The sequence below is a fragment of the Trichophyton benhamiae genome, assembly GCF_000151125.1.
Source record: "Trichophyton benhamiae CBS 112371 chromosome Unknown contix01456_5.r1.exp, whole genome shotgun sequence".
Taxonomy (NCBI): domain Eukaryota; kingdom Fungi; phylum Ascomycota; class Eurotiomycetes; order Onygenales; family Arthrodermataceae; genus Trichophyton; species Trichophyton benhamiae.
The window spans coordinates 885,352-912,697 of record NW_003315080.1 but is presented as its reverse complement, the minus strand read 5'-3'; the positions used below and the strand labels follow the sequence as shown (position 1 = coordinate 912,697).

At 47.8% G+C, this 27,346-nt stretch overlaps 7 protein-coding genes across 7 annotated transcripts; 3 read left to right on the top strand and 4 right to left on the bottom strand.

Moving 5' to 3' along the window:
• Window positions 1–1,195: 1,195 nt before the first annotated feature.
• On the bottom strand, window positions 1,196–2,973 carry ARB_03323 (MFS glucose transporter, putative; the record flags this gene model as incomplete). Its single annotated transcript, XM_003010576.1, has 4 exons — window positions 1,196–1,892; window positions 1,974–2,351; window positions 2,427–2,627; window positions 2,690–2,973. The coding sequence occupies 4 exons, from the start codon at window positions 2,971–2,973 to the stop codon at window positions 1,196–1,198; spliced, it is 1,560 nt and encodes a 519-aa protein (XP_003010622.1).
• Window positions 2,974–4,722: 1,749 nt separating this feature from the next.
• Window positions 4,723–6,717, bottom strand: ARB_03322 (uncharacterized protein; the record flags this gene model as incomplete). The annotated part of the gene is made up of 1 exon (XM_003010575.1): window positions 4,723–6,717. The coding sequence occupies one exon, from the start codon at window positions 6,715–6,717 to the stop codon at window positions 4,723–4,725; it is 1,995 nt and encodes a 664-aa protein (XP_003010621.1).
• Window positions 6,718–7,989: 1,272 nt separating this feature from the next.
• ARB_03321 (uncharacterized protein) lies at window positions 7,990–9,145 on the bottom strand (the record flags this gene model as incomplete). Its single annotated transcript, XM_003010574.1, has 2 exons — window positions 7,990–8,285; window positions 8,389–9,145. 2 exons carry the CDS (start codon window positions 9,143–9,145, stop codon window positions 7,990–7,992), a joined length of 1,053 nt encoding a protein of 350 aa, XP_003010620.1.
• A 745-nt stretch (window positions 9,146–9,890) lies between these two features.
• On the top strand, window positions 9,891–11,596 carry ARB_03320 (uncharacterized protein; the record flags this gene model as incomplete). The annotated part of the gene is made up of 3 exons (XM_003010573.1): window positions 9,891–10,089; window positions 10,236–11,511; window positions 11,572–11,596. The coding sequence occupies 3 exons, from the start codon at window positions 9,891–9,893 to the stop codon at window positions 11,594–11,596; spliced, it is 1,500 nt and encodes a 499-aa protein (XP_003010619.1).
• A 728-nt stretch (window positions 11,597–12,324) lies between these two features.
• ARB_03319 (uncharacterized protein) lies at window positions 12,325–13,197 on the top strand (the record flags this gene model as incomplete). Its single annotated transcript, XM_003010572.1, has 1 exon — window positions 12,325–13,197. One exon carries the CDS (start codon window positions 12,325–12,327, stop codon window positions 13,195–13,197), a length of 873 nt encoding a protein of 290 aa, XP_003010618.1.
• A 6,555-nt stretch (window positions 13,198–19,752) lies between these two features.
• Window positions 19,753–22,933, top strand: ARB_03318 (uncharacterized protein; the record flags this gene model as incomplete). Its single annotated transcript, XM_003010571.1, has 2 exons — window positions 19,753–22,714; window positions 22,821–22,933. 2 exons carry the CDS (start codon window positions 19,753–19,755, stop codon window positions 22,931–22,933), a joined length of 3,075 nt encoding a protein of 1,024 aa, XP_003010617.1.
• Window positions 22,934–24,041: 1,108 nt separating this feature from the next.
• ARB_03317 (uncharacterized protein) lies at window positions 24,042–26,894 on the bottom strand (the record flags this gene model as incomplete). The annotated part of the gene is made up of 2 exons (XM_003010570.1): window positions 24,042–26,669; window positions 26,730–26,894. The coding sequence occupies 2 exons, from the start codon at window positions 26,892–26,894 to the stop codon at window positions 24,042–24,044; spliced, it is 2,793 nt and encodes a 930-aa protein (XP_003010616.1).
• Window positions 26,895–27,346: the final 452 nt, after the last annotated feature.

The window sequence follows — 27,346 nt, the reverse complement described above, 5'->3', positions numbered from 1 at the left end:
TTTTTTTTTCTCTCGCTGCTCAGGAAGCCCGCGGAAGGACGATAAAAGGGAGGACGTCGATCTCGGCGCCAGCACGATGATTTTATTCTTTTCTTTTCTTTTTTCTTTTTTCTTTCTTCTTCTTTTTTTTTTTTTTTTTAATTAATCTTGAAAATAAAATGCTTCCTCTGCTTCTTCTTCCTCTTCCATAAAATCTCGGGCCCTTTCTTGCGGGTTCAAAGGAAAATTTACTCTTACTTAACCATTTTTATTTTAATCCTCCTTTTTTTTGTTCCTCGGCTGGGGCCTTTTCTTCTTCCCCTTGCCTTGTCGCGTGTGCTTGTATCACTTTCTTATCCAGTCACTACCTACAGCATTGAGGCATGAGAAAGGATTGCCAGAGGCGAGAATGGAAGAAAGAGAGGCTGCTATGACATAATTAACCAGCCATAAGTGACCCAGCGGGTTATTCATTTCGCTTACCCCCTGGGTGTAGGGCTTTCTTCTCCTTTCGCCCCTCAGCAGTTCAATAGCTATCAATCCAGTTCGGCACAGCAGGGTTTCCCCCTTGGCTAGCTCTGCTGTATACATGGGCTGCAGTACTAGTTCTAGTACTCCGTACCTGCAGAGGAACCATTGGGGCCGCCAGAGGTTCGCTCGGCATACTCAACTACATCATGGCCTGGATGGCGACTTTTTAATTAAAGGGGCAGAGGGGGTATTCTCCATAGTGCAGCTTAAGAGGTCGGCGATTCCCAACAATTAATGGGACCTTTTACACGAAATAGCGATTGAACAGCACCATGTGAATGACCAGAGTATACTTTTTACTCTTTAGAATCACTTCGATGCTCTCAAATGAACCCCTATCAACTTCACTGCTGGCGGATTTTCGACTCTCGCCTTGAGGCGTTGATTATGTAATGTGAACATGGGCAAGGGTTATGGAGCAACCGAGGATTTGATATCTGATATTGGACATATATAATTTCTGATATTAGGTTGATATGTAGAGTGATAGCTGAAGATTTTGAGTGAAGATAGCAACAATAATGGGATTATAGACTGTTTGTTACCCAATTCCACCAGCTCAGTTATTACGGGTATATACAATTTGTCCACAAAGACTCCGGCTCCCGCTCCCAGTTCCACCGTAGTTATTACTGCTCACTCGATTGCTCCTATGTCCATAGTGATGTGGCGATAGCCAGCCAGATTACACATGGTGGGAATTCAGCTTTTCTTCTCCACCAGTCCTCTCCAGCCTGGCGGCATGCTGGAAGCTGCTCCTCGTTTTCCAGGCTGGGATACCGATGTATTTAACACCATTGGGGTCTGTGAACATATATTCGACCTCCTCCAGTGTCTTGCCTGCAGTGTCAGGGAACATTACAAAGACGTGGATAAACATAGCAGCGCAGAAGATTCCGAAGAGCAAATATGTCTTCCACTGGATGTTGACAAAGGCCGGAGGAACGAAGTAGCCGAGTGCAAAGTTGAAAGCCCAGTTGGACGAGGTCGCAAGGGCAACAGCTTTTCCACGGACACGCAGAGGGAAGAGCTCAGGAGGATAAATCCAGGAAACGGGTCCCCAGGTGGGCGCAAAGGAGGCAACGAAGAGATAGGAGCATGCAATGACCGCCTTGCTGGGGGCACCGGTGATCTCCCAGGACTCGGCCTCGATGCCATTGAGACCACCTGGTGGAGCAGGGCGTCCACGGGCAGCCAGCAGGCCGGCGTTCACGAAGAGGAAGGTCATCATAAAGAAAGCTCCGACAAGAAGAGGCAGACGTCGACCCCAGCGGTCGATCCAGAGAAGCGCTGGGACTGTCATGGCGACGTTGATCACATACTGGATACTGCTGGAAACAAGAAGGGTGTTTCCGGTCAAGCCAGCCATTCCAAAGACATATCTATCGTCCCTTTGTTAGATTCCCACAATCGCTGGTGAAGTGTACCCCCCAATATACATGAAAAGAATGGATTGAACTTACGTGATGTAGTACATCATGACGTTCATACCGGTCAATTGACTCCAGATCTGGGTAAAGACACCGATATGGGTACGGTTGATCATGTTAGGCTTGAAGAGCTCGAGATAGGAGACATCGGCATTAGCTCGTTCAAACTCGCAGATATCCTTGATCTCCTGCAGTTCACGCTGGACGAAAGGCGAGTCTGGGTCACCGTGGCCGTGGACCAGGGTGAGAACTCGGTGGCACTCCTCCCACCGGTCCTTACGAGCTAGCCATCGTGGTGACTCTGGGAGCGGAATCATGCCAAAGAATAAGAGAACGGCGGGGATGGCCTGCAGTCCCCATGGAACGCGGAAAGCAGCTGGACCTTTGATAAAGCTGCATCCGTATGATATGCTATTTGCAAAGTAAGTAATTTTCTTTTTTTTTTCCAACATGTGTATAAAAGGGGGTCGGCTGGTGATATCTTACTAGAACATGATGAGGATACCCCAAGTAATTGCCCACTGCTGGCATCCGACCAGACGGCCACGTTTGGTTGGGGGTGCAACTTCTGAGATATAGACTGGAACCTGAGCTGAGCAGATACCGACACTCAGACCGTTGATGACCCGGCCAACTATCAACATGGCAATATTCTGAGATGCACAAGTGATGACAGAGCCAATGATCCTAGTGAGGTCTTCTTAGCTGGCATGTTCATGAAGGAAACGCCAAATAAAAAGAGGGCATACCAGACGATTGCACCGACCATAATGGCCTTCTTTCGACCAAGGTGATCAGAGACGAAGCCAGATATCAACGCTCCCAGCCATGAGCCGCCAGCCATGGACGCAGTGATACCGCCCTGCACAGCAGGTCGGGGGCCACCGCACTGGCCCGGGCCGTATTGGTTAAAGTAGCATTTATACTGGTCGGTCCCTAGGATGGCTGACATCGACGAGATGTCGAAGCCGAAGAGGCCACCGCCAATGACGGCGACGGCAGCAATGACATATATGTTGCCAGTGTTGAACATGGTATCAAAAGAACGCTGCCTGCGCTATCCTCCTCAAGGATCGAGTAATGGTGATTTTATTAATAGGAAGATAAAAGGAAAGACCCCCTTGTGACGCAACATAGGCTAATCGTATGTTGACTCTCGCTCAACTCTACACAGAAACGAGAAGAGGAAGAGAAAGGAGAGAAAAGAAGAAAAGAAAGCGAGTAGGAGACCGAAAGGAACGGCCGGGACTATTTATGCAAGAAACCGCTGCGGGGGGGGCGCACAGTAGAAGCTTCCATGGGAACGGGCATCAGCTAAACCGCATGGCAAGCAAATACATCTCCATAACTATTTGTTCTATGACGATTGGCAGGCCTCTCAAGTCTGGCTCGGGCAGAGTTTCTTCTGCCTGCCTCCTACTGGCTCCCCACAAGCAGCATGGCTCATGGCGGCGACCTCCCCCGCAAACGCTCTCCTGATCACGCTGAGGGCAAGGCTTTTGTACCATGGTAGGACGAGGAACTGACAGCCTGTGTCGCGTGCTCATGTATCACTGCAGCAAATGCGAAAAGGGGGTGGGTATGAGCCGTCTGCGAATATGGTGTCTGCTTCGGATCCAATCTCGCTGCTACCAAATTATCTGCCATCATGGCTCCATTCCAACTGACCATACCACAAATTTCATGTCAAGAGAGTACTTACTTCCCTTTGGGCCGTTGTACCTCAACTTGCATGCCTCAGCAGGAAGAAGCAAAGAAAGTAATAAATTGGCCATGCCGCAGGATCGGCAGCTCTTGCAACCCTCCACTAGTCAATGCTTGCCTGTACGTACTCCGTTACTGCAGGAGTAGACTGTACCTCTGCCGCAACGAAGCCCCCTACGACTCGCAGAGTACCAGCAACCCTCTCATGCCTCTTGCGGCCAGCCGCCCCCTTGTCCTTATCCCCGGAAAACTAGAGACGAGAGAAAAGCTCCCATTCGCGGGAGCCGCAAAGTCGCCTGCACGGTGGCAAAGCTTCTGCTGCCCTCTGCCGTCATGGCCGCTGAAACCCTGAGATGTAACAGCTCCATCTTTTAAGGCCTTTCGTTCTTCCTGGCCCATTTAGCTTCTGACTTTCTCGATTCTTTCTTTTGCCGCCTGGGGGAGTGTCACCGGCTGGACGTTTGGTTCCAAAGTGGCAGTCCAGGAGGGTCGGAAAAACCCGAATGCATGGGCAAGAGGTGTATAGGTATGGATACTCGACCGCTTAAAATAAAATAACTAACAATTTGGGCTCCTAACCTAAGTATAGGCCGGGGTTGTCGGCCTGTCTAGTACGCATATAGAAAGGATGTGCAGTTCGATGCAGATGGAGAGATGGAGAAAGTGCCGAAGGATGAAATGATGGTGGGTTGATGTCACAGTGAGAAGCTGCCAAAACTACCAGCCCCTGTTATACTATACAGGTGACAGCCTCTTATGATTCTGGATCCTCCACTGGCCGCTCGAGTGAAGGAATTGCTAGAAAGCAGACAAGGAAAGGGATGTCTCCACCAAAAGACTTCATTTATGCTGACAAGGAGTAGACGCTCCGTACGAAGTACACCTGTAAAAAAATTCTGGCTTCTGGGTTGAATCGTTCTAATAAACCGTCTTGAAGCCAAAGATTACCATTAATGCTGTTTATCCTTCTATCCGCCCTAGTAATATCGTTGAGAACCATCAAACGCATGCCCTTTGTAGAATCACGTATAAAAATAAAACACTTAAAAGCAAAGGTAAACGGAGGGGAAGACAACAGCTACTCGACAAGAGTCCATTCAGCAAGCGCTTTGAAGCCCATCCCAACTCTGCCGACTCCCTGTTCATACTCTGCCATCGTCAATCCACGCAGGTCAGTTCGGGTCCCAAAGCTCGTCAACTCGAATATCATCAACTTCTGGCCCGCACAACCCAACGTCCTGCCGTCGGGAATGTCCAGATACCAGTAATCGCCACCTCCCCCAGCATTAGTACCGCGGACGTGGTTGAATGGGACAAACTTGTCTTCTCTACCGTCGAGTCCATGCGGAGCTAGGACGAAGAAGGATGCGGCTGTCTTACCACCGTGCTTAACGATAGACCAGTGCTCGCAGATGAGGGCGAACTGGAAATGTACAGAGCGTCCGGACACTTCTCTGATGGAGATGGACTTCATTTCAGGCTGAAGGGTATATTTTCCGATGCCGTGGTCTTCAACGGCATTATCGAACAGGGTAGGAGGGTCAGTAGGTATGTGCATCTGAGCCCTCAGGCCACCACCTATATATTCCTCCCAAGTGATGTTTGTACGCCCGTCTTCACGGTAAAAGTCAGACCCATTCTCTGGGTAATGGTCGAGTCCAAACTCGTCATTACACATGATAAAGTGTTTAGGTGAGAACTTTTGGACATAAGGCATATTCGCACCCTCAACATGTCCGGCTCCCCAGCAGCAATCAATTAGTTTCCACTGTCCATTATCAATGCGCACTACATTCCATGCATGGTTGCCTTCGTACGGGGGTATTGGTGCCCCGGGGGCAAGCGGTTTAAAACCATAGCCCGTCCCATGGCCGCTGATCACCTTGGCTTCTAAACCAGCATATTTTGCCAGCATTTCGAATAAGGATGCAAATCCAGCGCAAACGGCGAGCCCATGGGTGAACACATGGTCCGGGGACTGTGGCGTTCTTTTTCCTTGGAAGAAGCTTTCTACATCATACCGTACGTTGTGATGTAGCCATGTAAAGATCACACGTGCTTTATCCGTCGGTGATGGGAATGGAGATGTGAGTTGGGATGATAGCCAGGCCAAATCGTGCGACGGAAGAGATTGGCGAGGAAATCTAGCGGCGTGTGCATCGGCAGCAGAAAAGTCACGGCATTTAAAGCATATAGTTGATGCGTTGGTAGAGTTAGTTGTACTGCTACGAGCTGTAGAACAAATTTGGGGTTTTGAGCTTGTAGGTATGGGAGGCAGCTTTGGCCGCGATGCAAGAGGTATTGGAGGAGGGGCACGCGAAATCCTTTTGACGTTATCAAAACAACCTGTATTATCCTTGGCGGTTTCATTGGCAGTTTTGTTCAGGCTTGAGAATGAAACCTGCTTGATCTTTTGGAGGTCGGCTCCCTGAGGTGGTGGTGGAGGTAGCTTTCTCTGTGCAGTGGATGCCGACTCGACTCTCTCCAGCAGCGGCCGGTCTTGGAAATGCTGCGGCTGATGCACCTGTGGGAGAGGTGTCGAGTTCATACGAGGAGGAAGTTTCGGTTTCGCAGCCTTTGGTGGAGGAGGCGTAGCTGGAGCAATGATCTTATGGCCAGCCAATTGATTCCGTAACGCTGCTACATTTCCTTTCAGCCCTTGGGCGTCGGAAGCAGGCTGATGACTGATCTCTTCTTCTTTCCTTTCGCTACCAGCATCCTTGGTGTCTTTGGTTTTCCCTTTCCACGGTGTGACACAGGGCAGCTCGGTTTGATCCCACGCCGGGGCTCGAACACGGAAGACATTAGGTTTGGCTTCTGCGCTGGACGAGGTCGAAGATACGGATGCGCTCGAGGGAGTATATTCACTGGACGACCGACTGTAGTCTGATGGTGTTCTTGGAGGAAGCGCGGGTGGAACTGGAGACGACGCTGCTTGGCTCTTGTTCCTTGGTGGCAAGGGAGGGCCTGCTGCGACTGCCCTGCTTCCCTTGGACGGAGGAGGTGGAGGAGGCCTTTTCTGCCCAGTTCTGGTGACGACGGGAGGAGGGAGAACCTCCTTGCCTCGAATCATTTGCCCGAAACCCCTCCTCGATGGTGAGGAGTTACTGGTTTTCGTTGTGCGAACAGTGGGTGATGTGAGGCCAGAGTCAAACGAGTCATCGCAAGGTCGTTATATATATATATATATATATATATATATGGAGTGGACGGAGTTATCCCCTGTTCGAGTTGGACGGGACCAGTTTTGGGGGTATATTACAAGATGCCAGCGTCAAGTAATAATAAGTTGCTTAGCCCCACGTCATGTAAAGCCCACTTGCTGCGCCCAGCCCCAGATGCTCTGCCTCTGGCTGTTCGTGTTGGACGGCTTCGTGCATCTCGCTACCCTGAGATCCGTCCTCGTCCTTGTCTTTGCTTTTATTAGCTGATTGCGCACTGGAGTCGGGTTGGTTTGTTTCACATGTTATGTTACTTTTAGGCTCCATGCTCTTGCTAAAAAATATTAACCTTAAGTTAAGTAAGCAACAGGGGGCTGTTGTTGGAACTAGAAGTTTCTATTGGCCAGATAGAATCTTGATTTTATGATTGGCCAATAATAAGTGATTAAAGTCTTAATAAGCTTATATGGGAGCGGGAAGGCTTCTGCCTATTGGTCAATTTACTGGCGCGGCTCTGCTTCCCCAAAACGGAAGGCCTTGACGGTGTGCGAAGCAGAAAAAGAGGGCGAAGAAAGGAAGATATATGGATATATCAGTTAAAAGACTAGCTAAAACAGCTATAGCTAACCGGGATTGACGGCCGGAGTAGTTAATAGCCCAAGAGATAATACACCATCAAGAAAAGAACGACGTCACCAGACAGTGGTCTTGGATATTAAAACTGTTCAGACACCCCCAACACACGACGGAGAAACCACCAGCTCCGCCAACTCCCGCTCCCTCTCTCTCAGAGACTATTCGAAACGGCCATCTTCTCTTCAGCGTGGGACCATTGTAGCAAGACTCGTTTCGTCGATCGTAGTTGCTAGTCCGTTACATCATGGAGACATATATAGTCATCACTTTCATCAACACCTTGTCCTCGGATTAGACAGATTGGTACAGCAACAAAGGTTCACCAATATTCTCAATCTCAGGGATTGTGCATTTAAGGTCAAATGCTTTGCTGAGGACGATTTTAAATATCTTACAGAGCACAGTTAGCAGAGGACCTTATAATAAATTGAATAGCGCAAGAACCCACCTTTTGTACGTTGATACTGTGGCTGGTGCTACTAAATATTAAACTTGCCCTCATCGCCTTGGCAAACCGTTTGGCCTGTCAGGACTAATCAGCCTTCATTCTACATTTTGTAACCAAAAATTTCAAAAAGGTTAAAGGGTCTTACTTGTATTGATATTTCCTCCTGGTCTTCGCGGGGGAAATTGACAAAATGATCATATTTAGTTCCAACGAGGAAAGGTATGGCAGTCTTGTTGAATCCTCTCCCTTGTCGATACCACTCTTTGATAGAATTAAGTGTACTTTTCCGGGTGAGGTCGAACATGAACAAAATAGCCACTGCGTCGTTGCAGACAAGGGGTAACATGTTGACAAATTCTCGCTGTCCACCTAGATCCCAGATTGAAAAGGTGATTTCTGTGTTCCGGATTGAAATAGTCTTTTCCATAAAATTGACCCCTGGTTCCGTAGTGTTAGTGATCAGTGCTTCACGAGATTTGTCTCCTGCGGGGATGCCAACCTAAAGTCTGGATATAGTCCTCGTCCCAGCTACCCTCGACATACTTGACCATCAAGCTCGTCTTGCCAATCTGAGCGTCACCAACCATTCCAACTTTAATCACAACACTATTCTTGCTTGGTGCTGCCGATTGTTGCTGCTGCTGTTGTGTTTGCTGTTGATGCTGCTGCTGCTGTTGTTGCTGTTGCTGCCTTGGGTTTTGGTCGTGGTATTGCTGAGAGTATCCATATCTATCTCCGGAGTTCGACACCCCCGATCCTGGACGAGAGGCAGGCTGTGAGGGAAGTTGGTATTGTTGATAAGACATGGTGGGGGAGTTATGCCTTGACGCAGGTGAGAGATCGCTCTCATGTGTATGAAGCGCTGGTGCAGTTGACTGAACGTATTCGGGGGAGAACGACGAGTGGTGACTTTGCTGTCCGTTGCTATAGCCGTTATTGTACGTCTGTGAATAATTCGAGGGCGTCTCATCAATACGGGCGGGAATTTCTTGCTCCGGTGTTTGTGGAACCAAGTTCTCAGGGACTGGTGCGGGCTCAGGCTCTGGCGCGTGTTCTACAGTAGACGCAGGATCCTGTGCAGATATAGGTGTTGGCGCTGCTACAGGTTCAGATTCAGCCGGGGGAGGCGGTTGGTCAGTATCTGCTGCTGCTACTGCTGCTGCTGTTGTTGATGTTGTTGTTGTCTCCGTGGGTTGTGTCACAGTGGGATCGTCTTCCACCTGGAGCTTGTCAACCTCTTTCGTCAACGTATCCATCTCCACGCCTGGGCTCAAAAGCAGCCCTCACAGTGTATCAAGAGATGGTATCACAAGAATTGTCAGGCTGGGAGGACGGGCATAAATAGACCCAAGGTCTCTCGCGTGATGAAAGGCTCGTCCGTTCTCGACAAGTACGTCCGTTTCTACTTGGTTTCGGCGTTGAATGAAAGGACTGCGCATGCAGGAAGTACGAGGGGAAGCCCCTGGGTGCGAAAGGAATGCCACTCCGGCGTATAGAAAGCCTACCGGGCGTCTTCTTCTTAGTTCTCCTTAGCCAGGGGAGCTTAAGGGAGAGCTCAAGGTTTAGGCGCGTAGACTCGAGGCAGCCGCGGTAGTGTCGGTCAAGGGGCTATCAAGCGACTGAAGGCCGGGTCTCAGGTCGAAACGAGGTAACCTGGCTCCCGAATAAAGAAAAAAGAGAAATACTGCTGCAACTCGCCGTTTAGCTGTCTAACTGCGGTTCTTCGTGAACGTTTCCCGTCTATCAAAAAGGCGAAGTTCATCCAAAAGCGAGAACCAACAGACGCAAGCTGGGATTGGCCCAAAAGAAGACTAGCGCGGGCCCGCATTTGCACCCAAACATGTGGGAATTCGAAAAGAAAAAAAAAAAATAATAAAGATTTTTTTTTTTATCGATAACACAAGACGAAGCAGTGATTTTCTTCCACCCCTCGACTGCAGCATTGCACCCTGGAATCGTGTTGCTTCCCTTGAATTGAGCAAACGATAGACACAATCCACCATGCCGAAGCGTTCAGTAGAGGCGGATGAGCCTCAAGGGGCCCTGAAAGCTGGCGACCGGCCGATGGAAGATGCCCCGCCGGACGAGATGGGAGAGTTTGAAGATGAATTTGAAGACGAGTTCGAGAGCGAAGATGAGGTCCTAGAAGCTGGAGTTGATGGCCGACCAGATGCAGAGCGTGAAGCTGAAGAGCAAAGGGGTATGTGGTTGCCCTAGAAGCCTGGGTTCTGCGGTGTGCATACCAATCTGTTTCTTTGATTCCCCTTCCCCCTCCTCGGGCCTCTGTCTCTCCTCTGTTGCGTCTAGAATGGTGTAATGACTAACGGATCGTTTCTTCATCTACAGATGCAATGGAAGTGGACAAACAGACATTCATCCCAGGCAGAACGAAGCTGGCTCCTGGGGAGACTCTATCACCCGACCCCTCAACTTACGATATGCTTCATACTCTCAGCACACCCTGGCCGTGTCTATCATTCGACATTGTTAGAGATAGCTTGGGTGATAATCGAAAATTATACCCTGCAACCGTGTATGCAGTTGCTGGTACACAAGCAGACTCTAGAAGGGCGAAGGAAAACGAGCTTATGGTACTTAAATTAAGCGGGCTAAGCAGAATGGAACGCGAACGTAACGAGGATTCGGACGACGAATCAGACTCGGACGATGATTCCTCTTCAGATCCTATACTCGAGTCAAAGTCGATCCCTCTCAATTCCACAACTAACCGGATTCGGTCACATCAGACACCACATGCCTCCGGAGACCCCACAAAGCCTCCTCAGACCCTTGCAGCATGCATGTTAGAGAATACACAGATTGTTATCCATGATGTGTCGCAGCATCTAGCCAGTTTTGACAATCCAGGCTTGATAATTCCTCCATCGGCGGCCAAACCACTGTCCACGCTACGAATGCATAAATCAGAAGGATATGCACTCGACTGGTCTCCTCTTTACCCCCTAGGGAAGCTGCTTACAGGTGACAATGATGGCCTAATATACGTCACAACTCGGTCTGAGGGTGGTGGGTGGGTTACCGATTCCCGGCCATTTGTCGGACATTCGTCATCCGTCGAAGAAATTCAATGGTCACCCAACGAGAAGAATGTGTTTGCATCTGCCAGCAGCGATGGAACAGTGAAAGTGTGGGATGTCCGGTCTAAATCTCGAAAGCCAGCAGTTGACGTGAAGATCTCAAATACAGACATTAATGTGATGAGTTGGTCTAAGCAGACTTTCCACCTCCTCGCTACGGGTGCCGATGATGGCCAGTGGGGTGTTTGGGATTTGAGGCAGTGGAAACCTGAACCTTCGAATACCGGTTCTTCTCAGATTAAGGCAGAGGCGGTTGCTTCATTCGATTTCCATACAGAGCCAATTACCAGTATTGAATGGCATCCAACGGACGACAGCGTTGTTGCTGTGAGCTCCGCGGACAACACCCTTACACTCTGGGATCTTGCAGTAGAGCTGGATGATGAGGAGTCTCGAGAAGAAGCCGGTTTAGCTGATGTTCCATCTCAACTACTGTTCGTACATTATATGGAGATGGTGAAGGAGTTACATTGGCAGGAGCAGATGCCGGGTACAATTATGGCTACTGGAGGTAATGGTTTTGGGTAAGTTGTTTATTTCCTTCCATAGCTTCGTTTGCACTAATCAACTAACTTTCTATACAGTGTCTTTAAAACTATCAGCGTTTAAGATCCATGGTGTACTATCCATAGCGAGCAAAAAAAGAGAGCACTGTTCTAGTCTTTGTATTAACTAGTCCAGGCTAATGATTCATGAAGGAGAATAAAAAAAAGCTAGAAGAACTGTATTAAATAAAAGGGCATGTCCAATATGATTATATGCCCAGAAGTTATTTTTCCCACCTAGAGGATTTACTTACAGTCTTTATAGTTGATACCCTCGAAACCTTTTCCAGCAATAATATTTCACTGTCTATCTACTTTTTGTTGAGAGTCATAGTGATAAAAGGCCAAGTTCCTTCCATATAAACTCAAAATAAGGTTGATGGTGAGTGAGCCTTTACTGTTTGACTGACAAGTCTATCAGTCGCTACCATGGATATATACACAATAAACTTCTAGCAAATGGCAGTGACAGCCAAACAATCAAAACATAACTAGATGGGATGCAGTGACGTTATACCGAGAGACTATCACACATAGCGTTAATTCCTTGTTATATTTTGTCACTTGAGGCCACTATGGACTATGCTTTATCAAGATCAACTCGCCTTACGCTATCTGCTATCTACTTACGTTCTTCTTCATCGGCGATAAACGGGTAGGACTCTCTAATCCTTCAGGTACTGGCTATTCGACCCCTTCCAGGAGCCCTTGAGGAAAACAAAAATAAGTTGCTCAGGGATATCATAACCACCAAACAGCATCCTACCAATCTACCGCCGAATCCCTCAAACCATGCGTGATCCAAACCAGATTGCTTCAAAAGAGCAAGTCAAGGAGCTAGGCGCCAAAGATCAAAAGAACAGCGTCTCCGAAAATTCTATCCAAACGAACAATGAAAACCCATCATCAAATCTATCAGTTGATATATGCGTTGAGGCAATGGGGAGAATCAGCATGGAAACACCGCCGACTTCGCATCAAATCTCAGACGCAGCTTCTACTCAAAATCATGGTATCACCAATATCCCGCCAGAAGAGCTACCAAGCCACCCGCCATGTCAAGCTCGACTGCCATTTCGTCGCTATGTTTCAGCACCTGCAGTTCTTCGGAATAGAATACAGGTGACACAGCATCAAGTGGAGGTGTCGAGGTCGTCGTTCACACTTGCGGATATTCTCTCGAAGGCAAACTGTCGAGCACAAAAACCATTTCTGGTGAGAAAAGTACGGGCTCGGGCAGCACTGTCTATGAGGCCAATTCCTCCTGTTGTTCGTACCGGGTGGGAGACTGTTGATAAAAGCGTCAGTTTAGCCGAGATTCCTGAGATACTCGCCCAAGACAAAACCGAAGGGGTGGAGGAGATGCTGCACCTTCGAGGAGGATGCGGCAGCTGGATGGGAAAGAAGGGCAATATGCGTCGATTGGAGGATGATGAAGAGCTCCCGCCAATGATATGGTGGTTATCCGGGGGTAAACCTGGCCATTCCCTTCCTACAAGCTCTAAGCTTAGATGGTGGAAAGCAAAGAGCAAAGGACAATGGCGGACAGGACAAAGTAGGGGATACCTTCAAGAACTCGCTTTTGTACTGTCAGATGGGAGGCTCTGCAGAAATGAGCCTGGGCAAAGGGAGAGCGAAAAGCATATGGAGCAGGGAAAGAAGTAACGAACTGGAGCCAACCGACAATGTAGCTGTGGAAACAATAGCACCAGCGGAAGAATGACTTAGTTTTTGGAGTGCAAGATACCTATACAGTATTTGGACCTCGAGAAGAATGTAATTACCATGTTTAACTTATTCCTCAACTGAGAGCGTTTAGTTACCTGCTTAATCAAAGGGTCGCCATGCTGGATCGGCTAGCTGACTATCTTGACGGGCCTAATAGCTAGTTCATTTCCATTTGTAAACCCCAGTAATTAGATAAATAATGCTATTCCGATTTCTGGCCTCTGTTCTAAGTCTCCAGAAAATACGCTGGCGAGAATCTAAAGGTGTATTACATGACCGGGCCTACAGAAGCGTTTGTAAAACTTCTGTTCTGGCTAATCAAATTATAATTTCCTCTAGATCAATAGTCTTAGTATTAATGCATTATCGGCTTCTGGGGGTTGCTCCATATTTCCAACCTAGGCGGAGAAAGCTAGAAGGGCGTAAGTAAAAGTCAAGAGATATTAAGCAGGGGTGGATCTGATCATCAGTATGCGAGTTTCGAGCAACGTAGAGTGCCAAGGGTAAATCTGAAGCTACAGTTTTCCATAGGAGATTTGCAAGTATCTTTGGGGCCTCTTCTTGCCTACGCTCTCTCAAAAATAGACGTGTATCCTTCAAGTCTGTGTAGCATTTTATTTATGCACAAAATCAAGACTAAGGTTGTAGAACAACGTAGTCAAATGCGAGGGTTATTGTATCCAGGCCCCTTAACTAGCGTAATATAACTAATAACATTTGGCCTTGAGGGCGGAGTCTGATATTTAAGCCACATGCACGAAGGTAAGCCTGCTAGCAAAGGCCTAAAATTCTTGATTCAATACTTCGCGAAGCCTGTACTTTCTATCTTCTACTTAAAATTTGTCTATATAGGGCTGACAATCTTCCCCAAGCCTAACGATATTGGTGATATCAGTCATAATCATCAGATCATGTGCGCAGCTTCGGTTGGGTAAACTTTTGAAGGGTGGAAAGACACTCTGTGCATGATTGGCAGAACATATGCATCAAAAATGTCAGTCTCTGCCTATCCCTGTCCAGCTGTCATGCACGACATGCAGGAGGACATCGACAATCAATTCCAATTCGTTGATGAAATTTGGGAAGATGAGTTTTTGTTTGTTCAAGGATTGAAAGTTGGGGGTTCGTTGCGGAGGACGACCGATTCAGACTTCACGGTACTCTCCAGGTCGAACGTTACTTGCTGTTCTACAGAGTACATAGTCACCGCGTGCTGATACGAGGACCTTGAGTGCTCTGTACATTTATCTAAAGGCCTCGAGGTGACACAATGCCAAAAGATAAGCCTGTAATCCAGAGGACTGGAAATAGAACGGGATCCAATGCGGGTGATATTCACACGTATTTTCATGTTACTTTTCCCTGACGGCCGAGTTTCTGACATGCATTCCATATATTTTGTCTTTCGTCTGTACGCTCAACGAGCCACTGAGATGATGAGGTGGCGCCGACCTCTCGTATTGGTGGCCTCTCTGGCTGCATATCTAGTTATCCCAACAAGCTGGGCTGCTTCTTCCGTAGTAATATTAAGGCCTCCTTTATGCGTCTGGATGACCAGGGACAACAACCGCCCAAGATAGGCCCTTCTTGTTGGCAGAGAGTTATCGAGAAGCTGGGTTCAAACGGCTTACCATGAACCTTCCTAACCCTGCTGGCCTGGGCAGACGATTTTCCCTGCATCTTGATAGGCAGGACCATGCTTCCTGCGTGAACTATAAAGTCTGCCTGGTTTACAATGGTGAACCGCGGACTGTCCCTGATGATCTCCGTTTGGACGCCTCCTGTATGAGAGGACTGCATGCGCTGACTTGTACCGAATAGAAAGAGTACAGCTCTGAAGAATATCGAAAAAGAAAGCAAGAGTGATACTCAGCAGGAAGAGAGAAACAAAAAGTTCGACTGTCGAAGACGCTTTGGCCGAGGTCGCAGATGACGTAATTCCGTCCTTGCTTAGCTCCATACACGCCGCTAGTCCGCTTTGGGATGCCAACACATGACCAGTCTCATTCCTAAAGCAGACTAGCTTCCCGCTTACCAATGCCGCCGCTAGTCCATAATGGGCTAGGGTTGAAGTTTGCTGTAACGTCACGGCAATGTATCATGACACTGCACGATCGGTAATACGGTGAAATACCGGGAAACGTCGAGGTTCAGATTCAACATTGTTCCTTTTTATTTATTTATTTTTTTTATTTTTATTTTTATTTTTTTTTTATTTTTTGTTGAATCGTCAACTATCCAATATCAAAGATCAGCGGTGTCAATGCTCGAGAGCTTGGTGATGCCACTGTTGGAGCAGATGGTTTGAATGCCCAGGCCTTGGCTAGTCGAAAGCCGAGGTTGCACTGTGAGAGCTTCTTGTCCGTGGAGGAGAGATATGGCTTTGACGACGCATGTTGAAGTACAGCTGTTGGGAATTGTGGCCACGGCAGTTTAATGAGGCGTACTGATAGCTACTCCGCAGGAGCATAGGCCGCTTGGGTGCACTATAGCTATAGCTCTGCACTGGCTCCAAACATGGTGATAGGTTGTTCCGCTGAATGATGATTACTCGGAAATCCGATCGCAGTACTCACTATACCGTGATCAGTATAACTTGGCAGCATATCGAGCTAGTCAAGCCCGAACCAAAGGAGGTCCCCAGAATTGTATCCATAGGGAAAAGGCTGGACGTCGAGTCCTTGGTCACCTTCACTTTCTTGCTACATCAGCCGTCTCCAATTCCTCTTTCCTGATCCTGAGATTAAGAACCCGTCTGGCCAAGAGAGTTTCACGGCTCCTCAGCTTCTGGATGCTGTATCATCTCATCGTGATGGAAGACAGAGATTGATACCCAAGTGCATTTGGTTGTCTGCAGACAGTTTGAAGGATCCACTGCGCCCCCAGACTCCACGCGATGGCAGCTCATGTTGAATTTGTGGGGAAGAAGCCGTCAGGGGCCATCTTAAGACTTCGGGAAAGGCTCGTGTTGGCCGCACTGCCATCAAAATCCGGAGTTCAGGGGAAACGACTGGATGGTTGCGTGTGCCGAGGTTTTCTGTGCTCGTCTATTCCAGTTCTGTGGGCCTGCGAACACGAAGTAAGTACTTCATATAAATAACTAGCCCAAATTTCAGAACTCAGACATTACCTGCCCGTTCTCCGTTTTAAAATATTCCCTCTCCGTGTATTTGTTTGTATTTCCTGCACATGGTAGCCGCTGATTGTTCTCTGTTGTCCAACTCGTTGTGCATGTATCTTAAGGTGGTGGACAAGAGAAGAAAATCATTAACTATACAAGCAAAATGTCGAGACAGCGGATGTAACTTCCCAGGATGTACCGGATAAATGGGGTTGGGTTGATCCGATTTCTTTGATACTCGGACAAGAAGGTGGGCAATTGGAAACGGCTGAAGACCAGGACGTGATCTTCTCTTCCATCAAGAGATCCGACATCAAGACTGCATGAACATGAACTGTCTGTGGAACGGAACACGACTTCCATGCCGCTTCCGCCCAGATGGAAACCCTGATGCCTTGTGGCTAGCAACTCCAGCGAAGAGACCGAAGTCTAGGTCCATGGACGCAACGCAGCGCGGTCTGGAATGGTTAAGCTGGTTGTATCTCTCTTTCTTATCATCGGAGCAAGCGGCGATCTACACCACTATGTCCAACAATGAAATATCTCTCTACACGGGCTTGCAGCGGGCCACCAGACTTCTCTTTGGTTCCTCGCAGGATCGCCTCGGAGCCCCGAAGGCTGAACTTGCATGCTGCAACTTCGACATGAGTTAGGAATATGCAAGCCAGGACGCTCGATCCCCCTCGGCTTTAGCGGATGGATCAACAGAGCCCGTCTTGCATCACTACTCCTGCTGAATATCCCTCCGTCTGCCGCCTGCACATATTTTCTTCTCTCGACAGAATTCTATGGCAACCTCTCGCTCCCATGGCATGCATTGTGGCTGTGACCTTGTCGTCGAGAGCGGAGTCATTATTACCGCCCGTTACACCTGCAGCACTCCGTACCCTGATCTGTATTGTGTGTACAGAGTACTGCGACAGCTCGATGTGCTACATATAAATATCTGTAGTATGGTAGAGTAGAGTCTCGACAACAGTAACCCGTAGGCATGTAGCCGTACGACTACCTTGCCCTCCATCGTCTGCTTCTCTCTCTCTCTCTCTCTCTCTTTATAGACTGTAGATTCTCTCCATCCGCCTCCTGGTACCCCGGCAGGGGAAGCTTCCAGGAACAATTTGCTTATATAAGTAAAGTAAACCCAACTCATGTATTGATGTAATGTGACCGTGTGTAAAAGTACACAGTCAATACACGCTGTTCCGCATTGAGTAACTTGGACGACATCGCCTTGACGACATCGTTCGAAATCGCTGAGCAACACACTCGGTCATGGTGACTTGATATATCCTCCATAATAGCAGTTAACGGTCACAGTGGGATGCCCGGGTGTCATGGATCTCATGGATTGACAACAGCAGCTTGGTTTGGGCGCGTAATCTAACGGACCAGGCTAAGGAAATACTAGTACGAGCAACCCCAGTCTCGGTGTGGAACGACGCTAACATGATACAGGGGAACCGCTGGAGAAAGTATACCGTCGTTCCATGTAAGACGATGCGAGCGCCGCCACCAATAATAATATACTTAAGCCTCAAGGCCGAATACCAGCACAGCCAGAACGAAGGACAAGGTCTGCAGCAGAGCAGAGTGGCAGAGTTGTAGCAGCAGCATCATCTGAGTGTCAGCAAAGAGCAGCAGCAGACACGGAAGCAAAAGAGAAGAAATAGCGCGAACAACAGGACGACAACTGGACGCTGATCTAGCATTGTTGGACGGTCTGCTTTCGACCTCAGCCGAAGGCCATATCGCAATTACACTCACTGCTACTCGCTTTCCCCCCTCTCCCTTTCTTCTGCTTTACGCTGACATCTCATACATTTCATCTCCTGCGTTGGCGTCGCTGAAACACAACACGCTGTGTGCAGTATCTATCTCACCTCTCGCGGGCAATTGAAACGATTCATACCAGACGTTGGCAGTCCTCCTGCTTACTGCTCTTGCCGCCCAAGTCTTCTCGCAAGGGTTCATTTTCGACCCTTCCTCTCGTCCACCAGACATAGGTCAAACAAACCTTTAGCACATACGACCATCTCTCGCACACCGCACAATCTCCCCGCCAGCGAATGAACGTCCTTTCAACGCATGCGATCCATTCATAGCTTGTATCCGCCGCAGCGACTCTGCTAGCCATCCTTACCGCTGTTTTTACAAGACATAGTACTTCGATATCAATTCCCCCCTAGCCTCCGGTATCAGCCTCCCTGGTCTTGTACATCGAAGCTGAGCAACTACATCGCCCACCATATGACGCATAACAACAGTCCTTGATTAGCTTCCGCTGGATTAATCGGACGACGTGCTCTCCCCTTTCCTTGAGATACTAGGCGGGGGTCTAGGGGAACAGTTTCCGGCCTGGTGTGGCTATACCTAGTCGTTGTTTGAGACCTTCAGGCTCTTCGGCATTTTACTGGCTGCTATCTTTACTTGTGTGAGTTGCGTCTTGTCTCTAACCACAACGGCCCCAATTCCACGTATGTGCAATCTTACTCACCTTTGTCTTGGTGGATCTGTGTTTTCGGATATCTTTGCGGCGCCCATTCTATTCTTCATGTTTCTGTTGCTATCACTTACATTTGCGCCAATGCCCGAGGTTAATATGGCTGACTTCTTCACTTTCATCTTATGTGATGTTACAGACATCCTTGTGTGACCCGTCAAAGTCCCTGTTCCGGTTAACTACACGTCAATAGCCTTTCCTACATGTCAACTGTCCCGTATCTACCGTCAACTCGGTATTTCATCCAACTCCCCTATATTAACCCAGCATTCCTAACCTAAGCCACCTCTTTGCCTTCGCGCATTCCAATATTATTGACGAGAACGATTAAGATCAAGATTGAATTTCTCACGATATCCAAATTTACCATGATGGCCGATCATATTACTCTCAATAACGAGCCAAGTCAGGACCTGACGGCGATTAATGAAGTTATGCAGAATGGTCCTGGTAAGGGTTACATTGCGGCATCCCATCGTTTGTTGCTTTTGCCCGAACGGTGCTTATCATGATTGCAGTATCCCGTCCAGCCGATCAGATCTCTGTTCATAAGAATCAACAGAAAGCGCCCAACCCAGATGTGCCTCCTCCGAAAACAGATAAACCTCGTCCGCATGTATGTGTGACCTGTACGAGGTCATTTGCGCGTCTGGAGCATTTGAAGCGTCATGAACGATCTCACACAAAGGAGAAGCCCTTTGAATGTCCGGATTGCACGAGATGCTTTGCTCGAAGAGATCTACTGTTGAGGCATCAGCAAAAACTTCATATGGCTACCACGCCAGCATCGCGCCCAAGAAATGTTAGAAGGGAAAGTATGAGCAGCTCAACGCGAGTGCGGAAAAACTCAATAGTTGGGGGCTCCAATACCATGAGGCCTAGGGCCAACACTATCAGTCACGTCGAAGGAGCAGCTGTGGGAATGTTTGCGTCTACAAATGCTGCCTCCAGACCTGCCCAACCAGGCCATACCCATCATCCCAGTCTTGCAGGCCTCCCAAATCTTCCGAATTTTGACTATCGCTCCAGTAGTAGCTCTTTGAATGGGCTATCAAAACTGGATACCGCAGCTCTCACTAATGAATATCCCGATGCTCTTCGCACTGCACCAGTTTACGGGAGCTTCGATGTCCCCTTTGGTATGGGTGACGCAATGATGGGCCAGGGAAGTACAATTAACCCTGCACAGCTGCATTTTGCAGGCTCACCGCATGGCTTTGCCGATTCCCCTGCATCCCCCTTCTCACATAATTTTTCAAATATGACGGCTACACAGAGTACACTTGAAGATGACCTTAAATTCGAATGGCTGAATGGTCTCGATAACGCCGTGGCATTCGCACCCAACGACTCCGCAATTGATGGCTCATCGCCATCTGCCATGAGTACAGGAAGTCAAAGTGGGCTCAGTGAAGCAATCCTCGATGCCGCCAACCAAGCTGCCACAACATCCGCTGGTAGCACAACCTGGCCCGCCACACTACAATCCCAAGCTCAAAGCCAATCACAACAATACGCTTTGGACTTCGCCAGTCTTACATTTCCTGAGTTTGCTGCACCTCCCGATACTGTGTCCCCTAAGTCTCTTCTCTCACATGGACATGCTTCTAATAATTCTTTCTCGACATCTACTTCTCTGGCGTCAATGAATGGACCCGTGCTTTCGGGAGCCCCTACCAGTACGTTCCATATTTCATCCGTGGGTGGAACAAATGGCCTTCAGTCCTTTGGATCTGGCTATAAACAAACTTCTCAACCAGCCTACTTGAGTTCTATCACTGATTCAACGCGACAGGCTTTGATGGGGACTTTACAGCAGCCTTCGGGTTTCAATAACCGCCGATTCTCGCAACACTCCCTTAGTGCCTCGCCTATGAGCCCTTCAAGCCCCGGGAACATGTTAGGAAACTCCCAACATGCCTGCAATCTACCTAGTACATACGATCTTCAGCGATATGTCTCTGCTTATGTTACATATTTTCATCCACATTTACCGTTCCTCCACATTCCAACCTTGGATTTCACTGCTCTTGAATATTCAGGGAAACCTATATCTTCGGGCACTGCTGGCAATATTGCACTCGGGGGTGGATGTCTTATCCTCTCCATGGCCGCGATTGGTGCCCTCTATGAGTATGATTCAGCCACATCAAAGGAGCTTTTCGAGTCCGCCAAGAAGATGATTCAGCTCTATCTTGAGGAAAGACGGAGAGCTGATATGTCCGCTGCTATCAACCGCTCCAACTACAACCGTGATAATTCGCTTCATAATACTCCACTTTGGCTTGTGCAAGCGATGTTACTTAATGTTATTTACGGTCATAACTGCGATGACAAAACAGCAGTTGATATTGCTAGCACTCATTGCGCGGCCCTTATTAGCCTAGCCCGAGCTGCTGAATTAACCCAGTACCATCCGCCCGAGTCTCTGCCTGCTGACCAACTTGGGTACAATTCTTCCTCTAGCGATTTGTTAGACCCCAATATGGAGACATGGATGAGACAACACACAGAGATCTCCAATGAAAGGAAAGAATGGCTAAAGTGGAAAGTCGTTGAGGAAAGAAAGAGAACGCTTTATGCCATATTTACTCTTTCCAGCTTGTTGGTTTCTACATACAACCACTCTCCTGCTCTTACGAATTCCGAAATCCATCTTACTTTGCCTTGTGAAGAACAACTTTGGGCAGCCGGATCTCCCGAGGCTTGGAAGGCCATGGGAGGTGCTGAGAACACATTTATTGAATTCTCCACGGCCCTTAAGTCTCTTCTTGCTGCGGGCCAGACTCCATCCCAAAACCAATACGGGTCAACCATCCAAGCAGACGGATCTCTCTCTGGTGAATTGCGGCCAAGTACCTTCGGATGCCTGATATTAATCCATGCTTTGCATAACTATGTTTGGGAAACACGACAGCTACATTTGGGTAAACAATGGTCAAATCAAGAGACCGAAGCAATGCATGTACACATCGAACCCGCAATCAGAGCCTGGCAACGAGCCTGGAGTAGTAACCCTACGCACAGTCTAGAACGACCAAACCCATTTGGCGCCGGCCCGTTATCTGCGGACAGCATACCACTATTGGATCTGGCTTATGTTCGATTATACGTAAACCTTGGCCGGTCGAAGGAAGCCTTTTGGCAACGAGATTGGAGCAATATGGCGGATGAACTTACCAAAGCGGTCCAATCCGTATCGCTTTCTAACAGTAACCCCGAGTCAGAATTCTCACTCTCAACCAATGATGACGCGATCTCAGCTCAAATGTTAGAATCCCTTGCAGATTACGGAGTTGCAGACCTCACAATATCAGGCTCTTCAAATGATGATCTCTCCTTACTTGCCACTGGCGGACAAAACAACATGCAAGCATCCAGAAGTGAGCGCCTTCTTCGCAAAGCTGCCTTCTATGCCGCCGATTCTATTTCGATGTCGAATGAATGGGGAAATACCTTTGCTGAGTTCACTTCCCGTGATCTACCAATCCAAAACGCCATATGTTTATTCGATTCAGCACAAGTATTAGCGGAATGGGCTACCGCAGTTCAAGAGCGTATTGGACCATTCCTTGGAATTCTAGGCCAAGACCATGTTGATTTCAATGAAGTTCCAGCGACAGTGTTACTAGAGGAGGAGGATCGCAATCTAATGCGGAAGATCCAGGATATCTTGAACAATGTCGAGAATAAAATGAAGAATATGATGTCTCATCTTGGCACAATAGGATCAGAATCATGGAATCATCTGCCTAGTCTGGTTGATGGCGGTTATGGAACGAAAATTGTTCTCTCGGCTGCCTTTTTGCTAAACAAGGCCGGTGTCTGGCCAGGTAAGCGGACTTTTATAACCTTGCTTATAATTACAGGAGCCTGCTAACACAATATCCATCCCTAGTTATTAAACTGATGTCGAATGCACTAGAAGCTCAAGGGCAGAATATGAAATTGAGAGCTCGGAATTCCTGTTCGGGATAGGCATTGGAATTCGCATCTTCCATAGCATGTCTTGCAAGATGATACCAGTTGGTCGTTTCACTTTCAAATATTAACCGCATTGGCCTCAATACCTCAATTTCGTCTGGCACACATCAGGGGCGAAATTTTTAGTGGTGACCCTATACACAATTCACATCACCAGTGAGTGAATCCAATGGATATCATGAAGGCCTCTGAAGATTCACAAACGTTTTCACGGCTTCGATGGTATATCACAGACAGCGTCTACCTGAAACAGAAAATGCTCAGCGCAATGGATACTCTTCAACAACAACAGAAAAGAAAAGACAAAAGACAAAATGATAAAGAAACAGTTCGGTTCAGTCATTTCCTCTCCTTCGTTTGTTCTCCGATGATGTATAGACCCCTTCAACCCAATTGCTATTGATTGATCAGCTTTCACTTGAGTTTACCTACTGAAACTATACGATGACTGGCTGTGAGTTTGTTTTCAAAATACGTCTGACGTGCCGTTCACGATTTATGTTCAGAAATTTCTCGGTGTTCACTTGTTTCAGAGACTATACCTTTATGATCGCCTCTTCCATGTTACGGCTGACCTCTCGAGAATATGGGCTGGCGTTTGGTTCGGTTGCATTCGTTGCTTTGCTGGAGTTGAATGCGTGCTCAGTAACCATTTGATCAGTTTGTTTGATATATTACCTTGTTATTGGCATGAGATTCTTTGCTGAGTGAAACCTATATATTTTTTAATGCGTGTCTGGCATCTTTACGTTTACTTAAAATCCAGTTTGATTTCGTATATTCATGTCGCTTTCCGTGCTTTGCCATGTTCGAGAGATTCAACCTTTCATTATCATTACTGACTATGTACATTGTTCCATGTATATGATTCCTGGTCACCTTTCTGAATTATCAATTTACTACTCCTGAGAATAATTTTGTTCGCCGAGTTTGGCCAGGCAAGAAGGCAACGACGGATTGGAATAAACGAGTGGGTAAAGTTCTTCTCCAACGGTCTTCATGCCTCAATATTTCTGTCCTTAAGTTGACTGTTCATTTTCTACCAAAACTTCTGCTTCTCACCCCCCTGATGAGATGAAAGTGGCTGGCTACTGGGGTGTTAATGTGGCAATTTGATAAAACAACGTTGATTTTCTACTATATGTAGTCGTGGATTGACCAATCTGTCTAGAAACGCTAAATAACAATCCTCTCAAAAGAGTATTTGCCAACAGCCTTGTGCTTATTGTGAGCAATCTCTCTCCCACTTCTGGATCGGATTTCGCCGGTGGATTTATATACTTTCTTTTTGGACAGTTCATCGTTGTTAACCCCGGACTGAGGGCCACTTATTTTGAGAGAGAGTGGCAACATCTTCGAATCACTTCCTTCCAAAGCAGCCGAATCCTCAGGGACGTCATAAACTAGGATACGAGCTCCGTGATGATACTCTTTTCGCTTGAGTTTTGCACTATGCGTCTTCGATGGTGTGCCATTACCAATGGCACGCTGAGATTTGGATGCGGCAGCCGAGTGCTGGACAGAAGTTTCACAGCACCGTATAAATTCTCGTAGTATCCCTTTCAAATAGGTAGCTTCGTCAATAGCAGTAAGAGTGGCTGCAACTTCACTCTTCATATCTGCAATAAGGGATGCTTCGCTTCCTGCAGCGCCCGCAAATCCAGCTGCTGATATCCATCCACTTGGCCCAACAGCGTCAATACAGGCAGTAAGCAGATCAACGATTACGGAGAGAGACAAAGACGGAAATTTGGAATTAGCAAAGGCTGCCGGGGGTACTTCCGTGAAGCGGGAAGTATGGCCGCCGGTGGCAAGGGAATAACGGAGGTGATGGATGATTGAAAGAACATCGGTATTCGACAGCGTAGCTCGGATAGATTTGGTAACATAGCTCAACGAATGCGAATGCAATTTGTTGAGGGCCAAATTCAAGCCTGTGATTGCATTCACAAGAATTAGGCTTGGAGTTGGTACTTCTTTGTTATCTGTTGTGCTGGTTGCGTTGTCTGGGGACTCGACATGGGCAGCCTCCGCAACCGACTTTTGAGAAGACTCAGAGACATTTGACTGTTGACGAGCAACATTGAGCAGTTCACAAAGGGCATGTGCCAGTTCCGTGGCCTCTAGGTACCCAGGTCCCCCCAGCAATGTTAACAATAACTTCATAGATGGGTCGTAAGAAGTCAGAGCCTTGATTAAAGCGCCAGGTGGGATTTTGGATAGACTGTGAGGGCCGTTAGAATGCCGCAAAGCATTTTCGATATTAGCGACATTTAATTGCTTTGACTTGACAAGCCACTTAAACGTCATTGGGGGGATCAGCACCGCAATAAGTTTGACTGCCGCTGAGTCGTTGGTCGGCCTGTCGGCGATTGTCTTGAGTTTAAACATTCTCGTTAGAATGAATTTTATGTTTTCTGGATCAATGAATGCGCCACCCGGTGGAATGCTGTCGCCTTTATCTTTAGAAGATTCTGACTTGCCCCAAAGTTTTGCCTTAACAACAGCATCAAACGTGGATCGATTTGTCACGGAAGCAAGCTCCTTCTTCAACTCATTCAACTGATCAGTCGGCCGTTCTTCTGAAAGGACATTTTCCATAGTTGGCCCTTTGATTGCCAACGTCTTCTTCTCACTAGTTCCTGATGTAATTCCCTTTCCTATAGAATCGATCAAAAGGCTCCTTCTCGGCCGTTTTCTAGATACGTGTCGTTCATTGTGAATAGAGGCGAGGTCAAAGCTGCAGAGACTGCTGCCGTATGCTGCCACCAAGACATCAAGTTTAGAAAAGTGGGATATAAATTCCAAAGAGCTCGTAGCATCCTGTTTTTTACTTGATGCGGACTTGGAAACTTCGGCCAATGGCAGCGATGCCTGGAGTGATTGATAATGCGTATCATAAACAGAGAGCGTAGATTTACCACCGGCAATGATAGAGTGGGAGGATATGCGCATGATAGAGGAAAAAGTTTCGTCCTCTATTATGACACACGATGACACCTTAGGAGAAAATTGGGTAATATCGAAGCTTATGAATCCGGATTTGGATGATAGAGACAGTTCGCCAGGAACAAAGTTGGCACTCCAGTGGTAGTTATGAGCGGTCAATAAGTCCTGGCTTGGATGCACTGGTAGGTTCAATGTCATTAGATGCTTCAGAGGCTCGGGGGCTTGGAGTTGAAATTTGCCAGTATGAGACTGGGCAGAAATCGAATAGAATATAACCTGTACATCGTTGAGTTGAAACGCCCCAGAAGTGGTATGTGCTACCAAAACCAAGATGGTGGAATTGCTAGGATCTGTTCCAAATCCATCGCCCAGGACAGACGCTACTACATCCTCACGCTTGCGGAAAAGGAATTTGCGTGCGTCCTCGAAGCCCACGGTAAAACAAGCTGCAAGCTCACGGGAAGACCATGTGCTTTCCGAACGAATGGTCCATCTTTCTGTCTTTAAATCAAAAGAAAGCCTTCTTATCCGGCCGTCCTGATGTACAACGATGACATCAAAGGTATCAGAGTCCTTCTCAGATGGACTGTCCGTAGGGATTGTGCCCACAAAAATGGGTCTGCTGGCAGTGTCTTTAATGGGGAAAGAAGCGGTAGATATATTTGGCGTGCTTCTGCCGGAAACCATCTCATCCACGAAACATTTGATTTCCATTCCTGAAGTTTCTACCGCGCAGTATGTCTGTCTCTTGATCCCTGAGTTTCCTGGGAGCTTCTGCCGTATAGAGCATGGCGGACATGAATGTGATGCCTGAGGCGGAATTGCATAGGAAGCTACCAATTTCGGGAATTGAGCCTAAAAGACTGTGAGCTTTCAACATCGCAGCTTTGAGCTTAACACATGGAACCAACTCACATTGTATATATTGACTCCCTCGCCATCGATGGCAGCTGTGATTTCATGCCGCTTGCGCTTCTTCGAACCCTGGATGCCATAGGCCTCTCCGAACTGGATTTTCCCACCGGCATTGGCCAGCGGCCGTGGGAGCTGGGCTAACAGAGACGGTGCCGGTAGAGACATGGTCACTTATGCCCACTGCCCACAGGTTAATACCAGGTTTGTCAAGTGTTTCTATCAACGCCTTTCAACCTCACAACCTTCTAACTTTTTCTTTCGCTTTTTTTCTTTTTTTGCAATCCAAAATTTTTGAGTTTCGGCGGCGGCAGGATAAAGGTTCCTCCGGTCGAGCCGCATTATTACGTAATTGGAAGAGTCGACGCGCGCGTTAAAGAAGAACGCGATGGAGGCGAAAGCGTGACGACGGGAGGTCGATGAGCTCCTGGTTGAACTGTGTCTCCATCGGCAAAGTGAAGCAGCAGTGACGATGCAGCGGACGGAGAAAACCAGGTAGTCATGGGCTTGGTCTGCTGTCTATGTCGATTACTGCCTTACATATAGCTTGGTGGATGTGTCGATGACGCTCAATATGGTACGAAGGGCGGTTGAGCAACAAACGCTTCTTCCGTTCTTCA